A 12079-nucleotide genomic window follows, 5' to 3' on the forward strand; every position below is an offset into this window, starting at 1 on the left:
AAAAAGAAAAGGAGGATAAAGAAAAAGAAAGAGGCAAGCAGCTGCAGAGCTGCTTTTATCTCGCGTTCAGAAACACTGATCTATGCCGTCTATTTGAAGTTTTTGAATTTGAACCGTTAGATTATAAGCATATTCAGAAATAATATTCTAAAAATGGAATAAAAGATGCCGGATGCCATATGCCAATAGCACGTTTAAATAAGGGAGTATGATGTATTTATAATTTATAAACATTCCTAAACACTTTTTAGCATATTCTAGTTTATTCTGAAAGTTGATATTTAATCTTGTGTTTATAAATTATAAACATGTTATAATCATAACCTTCCAATTGATCAATATAATTTATAAGTAATAAGCACTATTATTAAGCAAACCAAGCTTTGCTGCATGCAATGCACAACAAATTTTTAATCTAGTTGATCAAATGGAATTTTATAATTTATTTATATATCAACCATTAAATAGTAGAATAAATTAGAATATACTAGGAACTGCTTAGGAAAATTTATAATTTGTAGACGTGTTTATAAATTATAAATTCAAGATTAAATATAAATTAATAACAACTGTTAAATGGTAGAATATCCCAGAAAATTCAAGTATATTCTAGATATATTCATTACCCCTACAAGTTTACTTAAGCAAACCAAAAATTCTGAAAAAATTGGCAACTATGTATAAGAGCTTAAATAAAGGTGGCATAAAATTTCAAATTTCATATATATTCTTTTTTTAACCTTAAGTATACCAACCCCGTTTGGAGTGAATGCTGACTCGAACTGAGCACTCTGGATGCGTGATCGCTTGGTCCATCAGGATGCAGTCGAAACGGGGTTGACATTTTAAAGACAGTTATCCCATAAATCATTAAATGCTTAAATGAATGTATTCTGTCAATTAACATTGTGAAGCATAATCGTATTTTCAACATAAGTTTGAGGGGTTCTTTGATGATTCTCAAAACGATTAATAAGTGCTATATGAGCTTCAGTAAGAAGTTGGATATTTATTAAAGTTTGACCTCTATAAGAGATAGCAAAATAGTGCTCTTCTTGAATATTGAGGAGATAAAGTAGTACTACTAGTAGAATTAGTAAATGAATACTTTTTTTTAATGTTTTCCACACAATTATATTCTGATAAACATATGTAAAAAAAAGACTTGAATTAAAAATGCTATAAATCTAGTAATTTGATAGATTTTAATTTTTAAATAAAAATAAAAATAAATCAAAATATCTAACTTTAAATTTGATGATAAATGTTTGGAAAGTTGAATTTGTTTCTTATTTTTGGTTTGGTTAAGCAAACCTATAGGGGATGGTAGTGAATATACTTAGAATATACTTTGATATTCCAGGATATTCTACCATCATTTAGATTAATCTTGTATTTAACATATTTATAATTTATAAACTTTCTTAAACTTTCTATTATAAACTTTCTATTATATCCTTTTTATTCTATCATCTAATGATTGATATGCAATAAGATTAATCTTGTGTTTATAAATTACAAACATGCTTATAATTATAAACTTTATTTGATGAATTGGATTAATAAGTAAGAATAACACTACTATTAAGCAAACCAAGTGTTGACGCATAGCAATTTATTTATTTATTTATGTAAAAATTTTATTTATATACTTGTTGCCAACTTGCAAACTAGTCTAAAATAGTATAGATAATAATAAAAAATATAATATATCTACAATGGTGAGGGGCATGTTATGCTTCTGGGAAATTTTTATTGATGTTTGCATGGGCAATGAGAGTTGGGAGGCCATATTGCATCTGTCACTAGTTTGATAGTGTTGCAAATGACTTTGCCCAAGTAAACGAGAGCCAGATCACATGCTCCCCTTTTTTTCACTCTGGAGCAATCTTTACACTTAAAACCATGGTCACATGTAAACCAGATTGATTTATATATATATGCAATGTGCTTCTTCCAGCCTTGCTGTTGTGCAATGACAGCCTTGTGTAAGCTTGTACACGGAGTTTTGTATAAGTTAAATGCGATGTTGTGCTTGCATCCGTATTTTTACTTGGTAAGCTAAAGCGAGTAAGATTGAGGTAGACCAAGATACCTATATAGTGGCGATTAGGAGATCGAGATCTAAAGAAAGAAGCATAGAAGGTTTCAATCTCTTTGCCTTGCCAACGAGGTAATCACGCGTTATCACGAGTTGAGGTTCTTACTGCCACAACACACGAAAACTCGAAATGTCTCGTGAGCTCTACACGTAAAAATTAGATTAATTACTAAGAAATTATTTGACCATATATTCTCCTCATATGTTCTACGTTTGTAAATCCTAGACTTGTCACGGGGTTCGCCTGAGGAGAAGCGGTGCTCTCGGGAAAGAAAACAGTGAAGCTGGCGGAGAGACGCGACACGGGGGACAAGAGTCACTGTGAAAATCTGTGAACAAAAGATTAAAAATCCCCTGCCGCTTCAATAAGGTTGAAAAAGAGACAATTTACCCCTTGAATCTCGAGTTTTGAGGTGCGTACTGCGAAGAGAATCTCGCTGCTTTCTCGACGATTGTTAGTAGATTCTGTCAGTGTTGCTTTTGTCCAGACGCTTTGTCCGGAATGATCAGAGGTTTTAAAATCTTTCTCTCTCTCTCTCTCTCTCTCTCTCTTCTATCCTTTTCGTTCTCTAATCGATCTTACTTCCAAACTTGCAAGTTTGTCCTCGATCTGCTCTAAAAGATTCCAAGTGTTTCTCTTATTTGCTTGAACCATACCTCGAGAGCTGCGTAAAATCCAGGCAGAACTTTCCACTCACACGGCAAAGGCTTCCGAGCTCGAAGGAGTTGTGGAGAGCTCTCGTCAAATGCATGTGACACTTTAAGGGAGCGTCGAAGCTGCCGAGAGCAAATCGGCGCATTACGAAGAGCTCGCCAACGTCTCCAACAAGAAGGTTGCGGAGCTGGGGGAGGAGATGTCGAGTTTACATTCGAAACTGGCATCTCTAGAGAAGGTTCTGGCAAGCCAGGAAGAAACTCTGAAGGCGGCTGTTGACACCGAGGCGGAGCTACGTCAACAGCTCAAGCTCGCAGAAGAAACTTCAGCAATGCACGAGGCAACAGCGGGCGAACGAGAAAAGGTGGCCTCGGAAAGAGAGAAGGAGCTCTCGGCTGTGAACTCCAAGCTGACAGCTTTGAAAGAGACCTTGGCTGGCCAAGAGGAGACTCTCAAGTCGGCTTTCCAAGCCGAGGCAGAACTGCGAGGCAAGCTTTCGAGCGCAGAAGAAGCTACCGCAAAGCATCAGGCTGACGCAGGGGAGAGCCAGAGAGCCGCAGCGGAGAAGATCGCCGCTCTCGAGAGTACCATCGAGAAGCTGGCGGAGAAGCTGGCTAATACGGAGGAAGTGCTCGAGGCCACCAAACAAGAGGCTGCGAGATCCAAAGACGCTGAAAGTAAGAAGGTGCAAGAGCTCGAGAAGGAAGCCGAGGCTATGGCATCAAACTTTCAAGCAGAGCTCGCGAAGGTCCAAGGTGTGGCGAGCTCTCTGGAGGAAAAACTGGACGAAGCAGCTCGACTCATTTCTGAGCAGGAGAAGACGATCTCGCGAAGGCAGGAGAGCGAGGCCCAGCAGCGAGATGGCTACGCATCGGAGACCAAGTCGCTCCTCGCCAAGCTAAGCGCGATGAGCGAAGAGTTTTCCAAGGAAAAGCAGCTGCTGGATAATGAGGTAACTCTTGCCTGGGCTTCTTCTTTCCTCCTAATACTTTGTGATGAACGCCAGATATCTAGTATCAAAGGCGAGAGAGAGGATCTTCGTAAGAAGCTGAGTGAGATCCACGTAAATGGAGCGTTTGCCAAGAAGTTGGAGACTCGTCCGGCGGAGCCAGCCGTTGAAGAAGTCGAGGTAAGGAACCACACTTCTACAATTTTCTCTCCTTCTTCCTCGCTTGCTGCTAAGACATGGATTTTCATCTTCGTCACAGACGAGAAGTATCTCCAGAGATTTTGATACCGGAGCTCTCAAAGCAATGCCGAGGAGGAGGAAAGGAGCGGCTCCTTCCGCGGGAGTTGTGGAGGAGGAGACGAGCAGTGGCAAGGACAAAGTGGTGGGAAAGCAGGGCAAGGCTTCCTCCGGGTTCCTGGGAGCAACCATTGTCGCGGTTTCTGTGAGCTCCTTCGTCGGCTTACTGGTGGACAGGAAACTATTTTGAAAGAGAGAAAGAAAAAGTATATATTTTTTCTTATCCTTGCGGCTTTTCATATTCTAAATTATTTGACATAGAGATTGAAATATAATTCTCTTCTACTCATCAAACAAATGAAAACTCCCTGGAAACCCTGGGATCCAACTATAAATTTTCTTTTGACAAAAATTTCCATGAATCAGCAAGCCTGTATTTCTGGCAGGTCTGCCAGAAATCCCTCAATATCAAGAAACACATCGTTGAATTCTTGAGGTTGTCCCCAGCAATTGGTTTGCACATCTCCACCTTCAACCCCACCAACAAACTCCTGACTAACTTGATCAGCAAACACTCCATCGCCAAGCTCGCTAGCTTGAGCAAACACTTTTTGCACACAGTCACCAACAGGTCCTTGACCCAAGGCTGGCAGAAGCTCCCAACAACTGTTTTGATCAAAAGCCTCGTGAGATAAAGGTTGGGCACAATCACCCAGACCATGACCTTGCTCCCAATAAGTAGTTTGATCAAAACCCGCAACACAATCACCCATAACTTGAGATGATTCGCCTACAAATTCTTCCTGGACGACTGGAGTGATCTTGTCTCTTCCATGGCTCTTTAAAGTTCTCTTATTTCCACCAGTGGGCGATAGCGATACGTCCCTTACCTTGCCACCTTGTGTCCATTTTCCCTTGCACGACCTACAAGCGTAGCGCGGCTGGTCGCGCTTGCCAGTACTCTTCTCGTTGTTGTAGTAATCGAACCGCGTGTTGTAAGATTGGCACCTTGGGCACTGGTACACGTTGTCCGGCAGGTCGTGGTGCTCCCACACGCCGTACAAGTTTTGATCCCTCACCTCTTGGGCCGTGAGCTTGCAAGCCCTCTCGCTTCTCAGTCGACGCTTCTTTTTCAGCACCATGATACCATCGTCTTCTCTACTTCTCTTGCTTGCTCTCGCCATAGCTCGTATGACCCTAAAGGACTTGATCTTATTTATATGTGCACTAAAGTAAAGGCTGGGTTAGCTTAAACAACGTAGATTCCCACTAATCCTGTGCGGTTTAAGGTAAGAATATCGGTCCGGAGCGCTGAAAGATGGAAGGTATGCAGCATCCACATCGCAGAGGGCAAGAAGGAAAGAGTCTGTTGATAAGCCATCGTAAAACGGCTGTATTCCAGGATGTACTTACTGGAGGACCTGACTCAGCGGCCATTAACACAGAGTGGGCACTCTCGGAGCTCATAAAATCCATCCTGCATGGCCAAAGCACAAGATGAGATCGATCTAATATTTGGCGGTAGAGAAGTAAACAAAGATGATCTTTCCAAACTAAAATACCTCAAAGCCGTGGTCAAGGAGACATTCCGCTTGCATCCGCCGGCTTCTCTAATGGCTCCCCACGAATCACTCCAAGACTGCGAGGTAAACGGCTTCACCATCCCTGCGAAAACAAGAGTGCTGATTAACATCTGGTCGATCGCTCGAGATCCAAGGTGGTGGGGTGAGTCTGCAGGGATTTTTAATCCTGAGAGGTATGGGAAGCACTTTGAGCTTCTATGGATCCGGGAAAAGAATGTGTCCCGTGATGAACTTGGGACGGACAACGGTGGAAATCACTCTGGCTAGGCATTTAAGTGGGAGGTGAGCGTAGGTAACTCTACGGTCTTTATCAAGGCTATGTGATTTTTCTTCGAGCGCGAAACAAATGAATGCCAGCCGTTGGTTCTAGGGCTCTTGGCAAAGGTCCATCGAACGGCTGCATTTCGCGCTTTTTTCTTCATCGAACTTTCCATGTGGCTTGTCACAATAATTTTTCCACCCATAATTGACACTGAGGTAGTAATGCTCTTCAGTAAAGCATGGATATGATCACTGCAATCATCTTTTTTGGTATCTCTTCATTTTTGCTCACAAAGAAGAAATCTCCCACCAGGACCAAATGGACTTCCACTTATTGGGCATTTGCATTTGCTAGGACCTCACTCTTACAAATCCCTGTCCAAACTCTCTGAAAGATTTGGTCCCATCATGAGTATCAAACTTGGTGTAGTTCCAACCATTGTGGTGTCCTCCCCAGATGCAGCAAAAGCTTTTCTCTCCACTTATGACATCCATTTTCCATCAAGGCCAAAGATCTCAGTTGCCGAGCATGTTTCCTATGTTTCATATGGTGACCATTGGAGGATGATGAGAATTGTAGCAAACTTGGAGCTCTTTTCTGCAAAGAGAGTGGAAGATTCAAGAGATCTAAGAGCGAGTAGAATTTCGAACCTTATTAATTCCATCGGCCGCAGTGGAGAGCTCCCGGTTGATATGGCTGCCAAACTGACTATGATGAACATGAACTTATCCATGGCTTTCAACGAGAGATTTGAGGACTCACTGTTTGTGGAGCTGGTGTGAGAGGCAGTGGATTTTATGGGAGCTTTCGTCTTGGGCGATTATCTCCCCTTCTTGGGCTGGCTGGATTACCAAAACGCAGTTGGAGCCATGAAAGCAGCACACAAGCAACTGGACAAGGTGCTGCAAAGGATCATTGATGAACACAAGTCAAAACTAAAGCCGGTGAGAAAAGGAGATGGCAAACCTCTCGACAAAGTTGACAATCAAGCTCCAGATCTGATCGACGTGATGCTGTCACTGGATGACTTTGACAACGATTGTCTGAAAGGCATGATCATGGTAACTTTTCAATAGTTTGGAAGCTAATGATCCATTTTAAAACGGGTGTGCCAGGACGTACTTGCCGGAGGAACTGACACAGCGGCTATCGCCATGGAGTGGGCACTCTCGGAGCTAATAAGAAATCAACCCTGCATGGCCAATGCACAAGATGAGATCGATCTAATCGTTGGCGGCGGTAGAGACGTAAACGAAGACGATCTTTCCAAACTAAAATACCTCAAAGCCGTGGTCAAGGAGACCTTCCGCTTGCATCCGCCAGCTCCTCTAAGACTGCAAGGTAAACGGCTTCGCCATCCCTGCGAAAACAAGAAGGCTGATTACCATCTGGTCGATCGCTCGAGATCCAAGGTGGTGGGGTGAGTCTGCAGGGATTTTTAATCCTGAAGGTTTACGGAAGGCACAGTTGATGTGAAAGGGAAACACTGAGCTTCTACCATTTGGATCCGGGAGAAGAATGTGTCCCGGGATGAACTTGGGACCGAAAACGGTGGAAATCACCCTGGCTAGATTGATTCAGGCATTTAAGTGGGAGGTGAGCGAGGAGAACCTGGACATGGAGGATGCATTTGTCATAACTCTACGGAAGAAAGTACCTCTGAGAGCTCTCGCAACGCCAAGGTGATGGTATGCAGCTTTTGTATGAAAAATTGTAAGAACGAAACTTTAAGCTCTTGGCTTTAAGTAACTCTTCCCAGTTGTATTCGGTTCAGATGGACATCTACAGAAGAAAAGAATAGAGGTTTTAGAAAAGTGTATGTCAATTGTTTTTTCTGATGTAAACACCTGAACTTCATCTTCTCAATGAATGAGGCGAGAGGCTCCCCCAGTCCTTGGCTCCGAGCTATAAAAACAACCAACGTATTTATTTCAGCACACATGACGAACATATGACTTACATGCGATGAGCCTCTCTAGTTGTTGTTGCGCTCGTGTACAGTACAAGCGAATTCAAGCCCATCCACAGTGCGTAATCTGCAACACCGACAAAATACTGAGCGAAAGCGCAGGGCACATTCATCATGGCTGGCTCCCCCCAGGCAAGCAAGAGTAATTCAAACATGGAAGGGACCACTGAGCAAGCTAACCAAACGACACAAAGCAGTAAATTTCCACAAGCCAGAAAAAGAGTAAAATTTCAGCACAGCCAGCAAAAAGAAACCAGAAAAGTGGAATGCTTACCTCGGAGTAATTACCAATTTGGAGCACTCCTCTTGAGCCACCAGTCGCAAAGTAATCTCCTCCTTGGTCACTATATAAGACCCATGCCGCGAGAGCTTTCATATCTCAGTCTCCTGCCTCGGGTTCTCTTCTTTCTCTCCAAGTGAGTGCTCTGATCATGGAGTCGGCTTCTGGATTCGACTGGTGGATCCTCACTCTGCCTTTTTGCTCCCGGCATCTGTCTGCTGAAGCCAACGATCATGCATGGCGATTTGTCGCTGCTGTGGCCATTTTTGTTCTAGCTGCTGTCTCGGCGATCCTGGCTTCCTGGTTTGTTCCTGGCGGCAATGCATGGGGAAGGACGCTGAAGAGGAAGCAGACGATCCCGGGACCCCGAGGATGGCCAGTGCTTGGAGTCTTGACTGAGATGGGAGGCCAAGCTCACCGCAAGTTGGCCGCGCTTGCCGAGAAGCACCATGCAAAGGAGCTCATGGCCTTCAGCCTGGGTAACACGAGGATGATCATCACCAGCAAGCCGGAAGTAGCACGAGAGCTGCTCAACAGTTCCGAGTTCGCGGACAGGCCCCTCAAGCAGTCGGCTCAGCAGCTCCTGTTTGGACGAGCAATCGGCTTCGCTCCCTATGGAGATTACTGGCGTAACCTGCGAAGGATTGCCTCCAACTATCTGTTTTCTCCACGCCAGATTGCTGCTCACGAACCATCTCGTCAGGCAGAGACAAGCAGGATGATCGAAGCCATGAGTACCTTTGCAGCAGACAACCACGGCCTTGTCCGAGTCCGGGACTTTCTCCAGCGAGCTTCGCTCAACAATATCATGCAGACGGTGTTCGGCAGGAGGTTCGAGGATGGCTCTGAAAATGCTGCTCAGCTTTCTGAGATGGTGAGGGAAGGATTCGAGCTGCTCGGTGCATTCAACTGGGCCGATCACTTGCCAGCTCTCAAGGCAGTCGATCCCCAGAACATCCTCCAGCGGTGTGCCGTTTTGGTTCCCCGCGTGACGAGCTTTGTGCAGAATATCATCGACGAGCATCGTCAGCTCGACAACAAAGCTGCTGGGCCGGACTTTGTTGATGTGCTTCTCTCACTTGATGGCGAAGACAAGCTCAACGATTCCGACATGATCGCAGTCCTCTGGGTAAGAGTCTTCAATTCTCATTTTCGTTTGTGACTCACGTCTACGTGTCTTCACAGGAGATGATTTTCCGAGGCACTGACACCGTTGCTCTCCTCACCGAGTGGATTCTCGCGGAGCTCGTCCTCCATCCTGAAATCCAGAGCAAGTTGCGTGAGGAGATCGCTAGCGTAGTTGGAGGAAAATCCGAAGTTGCCGAGTCCGACCTCCACAAGATGGTGTACCTCCAAGCCGTTGTAAAGGAGACTCTTCGGATGCATCCTCCGGGTCCCTTGCTCTCTTGGGCTCGGCTTGCGATTCACGACGTAACCTTGGCCGGTCACCACGTCCCTGCAGGCACCACGGCCATGGTAAACATGTGGTCCATCACTCACGATCCATCCATCTGGTCCGAGCCTGAGAAATTCAGCCCGGAGAGATTTCTGGAGCAGGACGTCGACGTGAAAGGAACTGACTTACGTCTCGCTCCATTCGGAGCTGGTCGCCGAGTGTGTCCCGGACGAGCTCTCGGCCTCGCTACTGTTCTTCTCTGGACGGCTCGGTTGGTTCACAAGTTTGAGTTCCAGGTCGACCCAGCCCATCCCGTTGATCTCACCGAAGTTCTCAAGCTGTCCAGCGAAATGGCTGCACCACTGGTGGTAAAAGTGAGATAGTTAGTCTCAAGCAAAAAAATGTGGCAAAGATCTTTCATCAATAAGATAATTCTAGAGATTCTTTATACCTCTCGAGATAGCTCTATAGATCCTAGAGCGCAAATCTGAAGCTAGGCGTGGTGAGTCTGAGAAGATTATGTGAAGAACGAAGAAATTACCTCCAAAGGAAGAATAGGGGAAACGATGTCCTGGCATTTCCCTACCTCGATCTTTATGCGCTGCGGCGAATCAATCAGGCGCGCTGGAGGATAGATTTCCCCCAATCCATCGCAAACCATCGCAGGGCACCTGGGAGATTGCAGAGTACCAAAGGAATGGAGGACTGATCTCTTTGCCGCGCAACAACCAAGCGATCTGACACAAGAACCCTAAGTGACGCCACAAGGATTCGAACAGCTGACGTGATGGGCCAAAGCGTACGTTTGTCCCGTACGGATAAACCCAAGGGGGAAAAGCCCTAAATTCTAAAATGCTGGGGCGATTGGCGCCGAGGGCGAGGGCGTGGGCGCTGCGCGATGCCGCGCGATCGACTGAATGCCGGTGAGGATATCGTGATCTTTCTTCGAAATTCTCGCTGAGTCGATCGTTTTGCCAAGCTACACGGCATCGCGCTACTTCGCGGCCAGGGCATCAGCGTCGCCAGGGGCAACAGAGAGGCCAAACAAGACGCAAACGACTCTAATGTATCTCAGCGCGGTGGTGATTGGAATGGTCGGTCTCACGTACGCCTCGGTGCCACTCTATCGGAGGTTTTGCCAAGCAACTGGCTATGGTGGAACAATCCAAAGAAAAGAGGTAACTTTCTTTCTCCTTCCTTTTTTTTTTTTTTTTTTGTTTTTTTACCATTTTCTGTGCTTGATTGGTGATGGCCATTTTGCAGTCTGTGGAGGAAAAGATCGCTCGCCATGCTAAAGAAGACGCTCCAGTAACTCGGTGTGATCTTTCTCTTTCCTTCTCAAGCATTCTGTGATTCGTTTCTTCATTTGCTCGTCTTTCTTTGCAGCGAGATTGTCGTGCAATTCAACACGGATGTCTCCGATAAGTTGCAATGGAGATTCACGCCGTGTCAAAGAACGGTAACTTCAGTTCTTGAGTTTAGTCACTCGTTTTGTTTTGCTGTTCAGGTGAAGGTGAGACCCGGTGAGAGCTCACTGGCGTTTTTCACGGCCGAGAATCTCAGTTCGGAGCCTATAACCGGTGTTTCAACATACAATGTGGTGCCAATGCAGGTACTTTGACGAGAACTATCCCGCCTTCAAAGTAGCTCACACTGGGATTTTTCCAGGCGGCCGTCTATTTCAATAAGATACAGTGCTTCTGCTTTGAGGAACAGAGGCTTCAACCAGGAGAAAAGATAGACATGCCCGTGAGTTCGAACAAAAATCAAAAACAAAGTCCATTGCCAGATTGTTACCGTGTCTCCTTTGCAGGTATTCTTCTACGTGGATCCAGAGTTTGCGACGGATCCCCGCATGGATGATATAACAAATCTAGTCCTGTCCTACACATTCTTCAAAGTTGATGAATAGAAGTTTGCATCACTTCACATGAAAGTATGAAAGTCAGGAACTTTGGCATAAGTATTTAGTGCAAAGAACCTTTACAGAACTTAATTCACCATTAAGGTTTTTGGCAACAACAATGTCACTGCCGCTGAAGCGCAGCGCGGAGGCGCTTGAGGACTTAGGCCCTACGGCTCTCCGCAATGCTCTTGCGGGTTTGTATTTTGGGCGAGATCCAAGCTTCCTGTGGGATCCGTGTCAAGTGTGGGAGCTTCTCCGCCCTACGACGAATTTCGCCACCAACCTTACAGCCCAATACAAGTACGTAGGAAGGGAGGGTGCAGAGAGGCTGTATGGTGCGATGACGAGCATGAGAGCAAGGCAACATATGCAGGTTTTAGGTGCCAAAGGTACTGGGAAGAGTACAGTGGTATCCACCATCTCTGGCTACCTCGTTGGCTCTCAGATGATGAGTGTAGCTTATATCTCCGTGCTGCGCTACATTGCGGAACCTGTTTTGGTCCTCAGGGAAGCCTTGATTGTGGCATCTGGCGATTCTTCTTCACTCTCCTCAATGACTTCGATCGATGAACTTAAGTCGTGGTGTCGCCAGCAGAAGCGGGGGGCCTTGTTGTTCGTAGTGGATGACTGGGATCAGTTCGAGGCGAATAGCGTCTCTTCTGCGGACTTGGCCTCTGCGGCTTTCACCCACAAGCTCCTCATGCTGTCTTCGGCTGATAGCAGGGAAAGGCAGATATGGTC

At 45.5% G+C, this 12079-nt stretch overlaps 3 protein-coding genes and 1 long non-coding RNA gene across 8 annotated transcripts; 3 read left to right on the forward strand and 1 right to left on the reverse strand.

Moving 5' to 3' along the window:
* The first annotated feature begins 2806 nt into the window (after nucleotides 1-2806).
* LOC112349020 (golgin subfamily A member 3-like) lies at nucleotides 2807-4192 on the forward strand. The gene is made up of 3 exons (XM_024682591.1): nucleotides 2807-3708; nucleotides 3763-3885; nucleotides 3965-4192. Exons 1-3 carry the CDS (start codon nucleotides 2956-2958, stop codon nucleotides 4190-4192), a joined length of 1104 nt encoding a protein of 367 aa, XP_024538359.1. The 5' UTR covers nucleotides 2807-2955.
* A 1906-nt stretch (nucleotides 4193-6098) lies between these two features.
* On the reverse strand, nucleotides 6099-8211 carry LOC112349088. Of its 5 annotated transcripts, none has more exons than XR_002993276.1 (10): nucleotides 8031-8211; nucleotides 7748-7823; nucleotides 7635-7692; nucleotides 7445-7569; nucleotides 7068-7147; nucleotides 6910-6979; nucleotides 6754-6852; nucleotides 6550-6689; nucleotides 6438-6483; nucleotides 6099-6384 (listed from the first exon to the last, which is right to left on the reverse strand). It is a non-coding gene; the product is annotated as an uncharacterized LOC112349088 (long non-coding RNA). The 5 variants fall into 5 exon arrangements; XR_002993277.1 differs by having other exon boundaries at nucleotides 6754-6830; nucleotides 8031-8132; XR_002993274.1 differs by having other exon boundaries at nucleotides 6754-6979; nucleotides 8031-8132.
* Nucleotides 8171-9815, forward strand: LOC9657147 (cytochrome P450 78A4). Its single transcript, XM_002977592.2, has 2 exons — nucleotides 8171-9165; nucleotides 9222-9815. The coding sequence occupies exons 1-2, from the start codon at nucleotides 8188-8190 to the stop codon at nucleotides 9813-9815; spliced, it is 1572 nt and encodes a 523-aa protein (XP_002977638.2). The 5' UTR covers nucleotides 8171-8187.
* Nucleotides 9816-10264: 449 nt separating this feature from the next.
* Nucleotides 10265-11368, forward strand: LOC9656407 (cytochrome c oxidase assembly protein COX11, mitochondrial). The gene is made up of 7 exons (XM_002977593.2): nucleotides 10265-10355; nucleotides 10412-10610; nucleotides 10696-10748; nucleotides 10819-10891; nucleotides 10940-11044; nucleotides 11101-11181; nucleotides 11246-11368. The coding sequence occupies exons 1-7, from the start codon at nucleotides 10285-10287 to the stop codon at nucleotides 11342-11344; spliced, it is 681 nt and encodes a 226-aa protein (XP_002977639.2). The 5' UTR covers nucleotides 10265-10284; the 3' UTR covers nucleotides 11345-11368.
* The last annotated feature ends 711 nt before the right edge of the window (nucleotides 11369-12079 follow it).

The sequence above is a fragment of the Selaginella moellendorffii genome, unplaced genomic scaffold (assembly GCF_000143415.4).
Source record: "Selaginella moellendorffii unplaced genomic scaffold, v1.0 SELMOscaffold_35, whole genome shotgun sequence".
Taxonomy (NCBI): domain Eukaryota; kingdom Viridiplantae; phylum Streptophyta; class Lycopodiopsida; order Selaginellales; family Selaginellaceae; genus Selaginella; species Selaginella moellendorffii.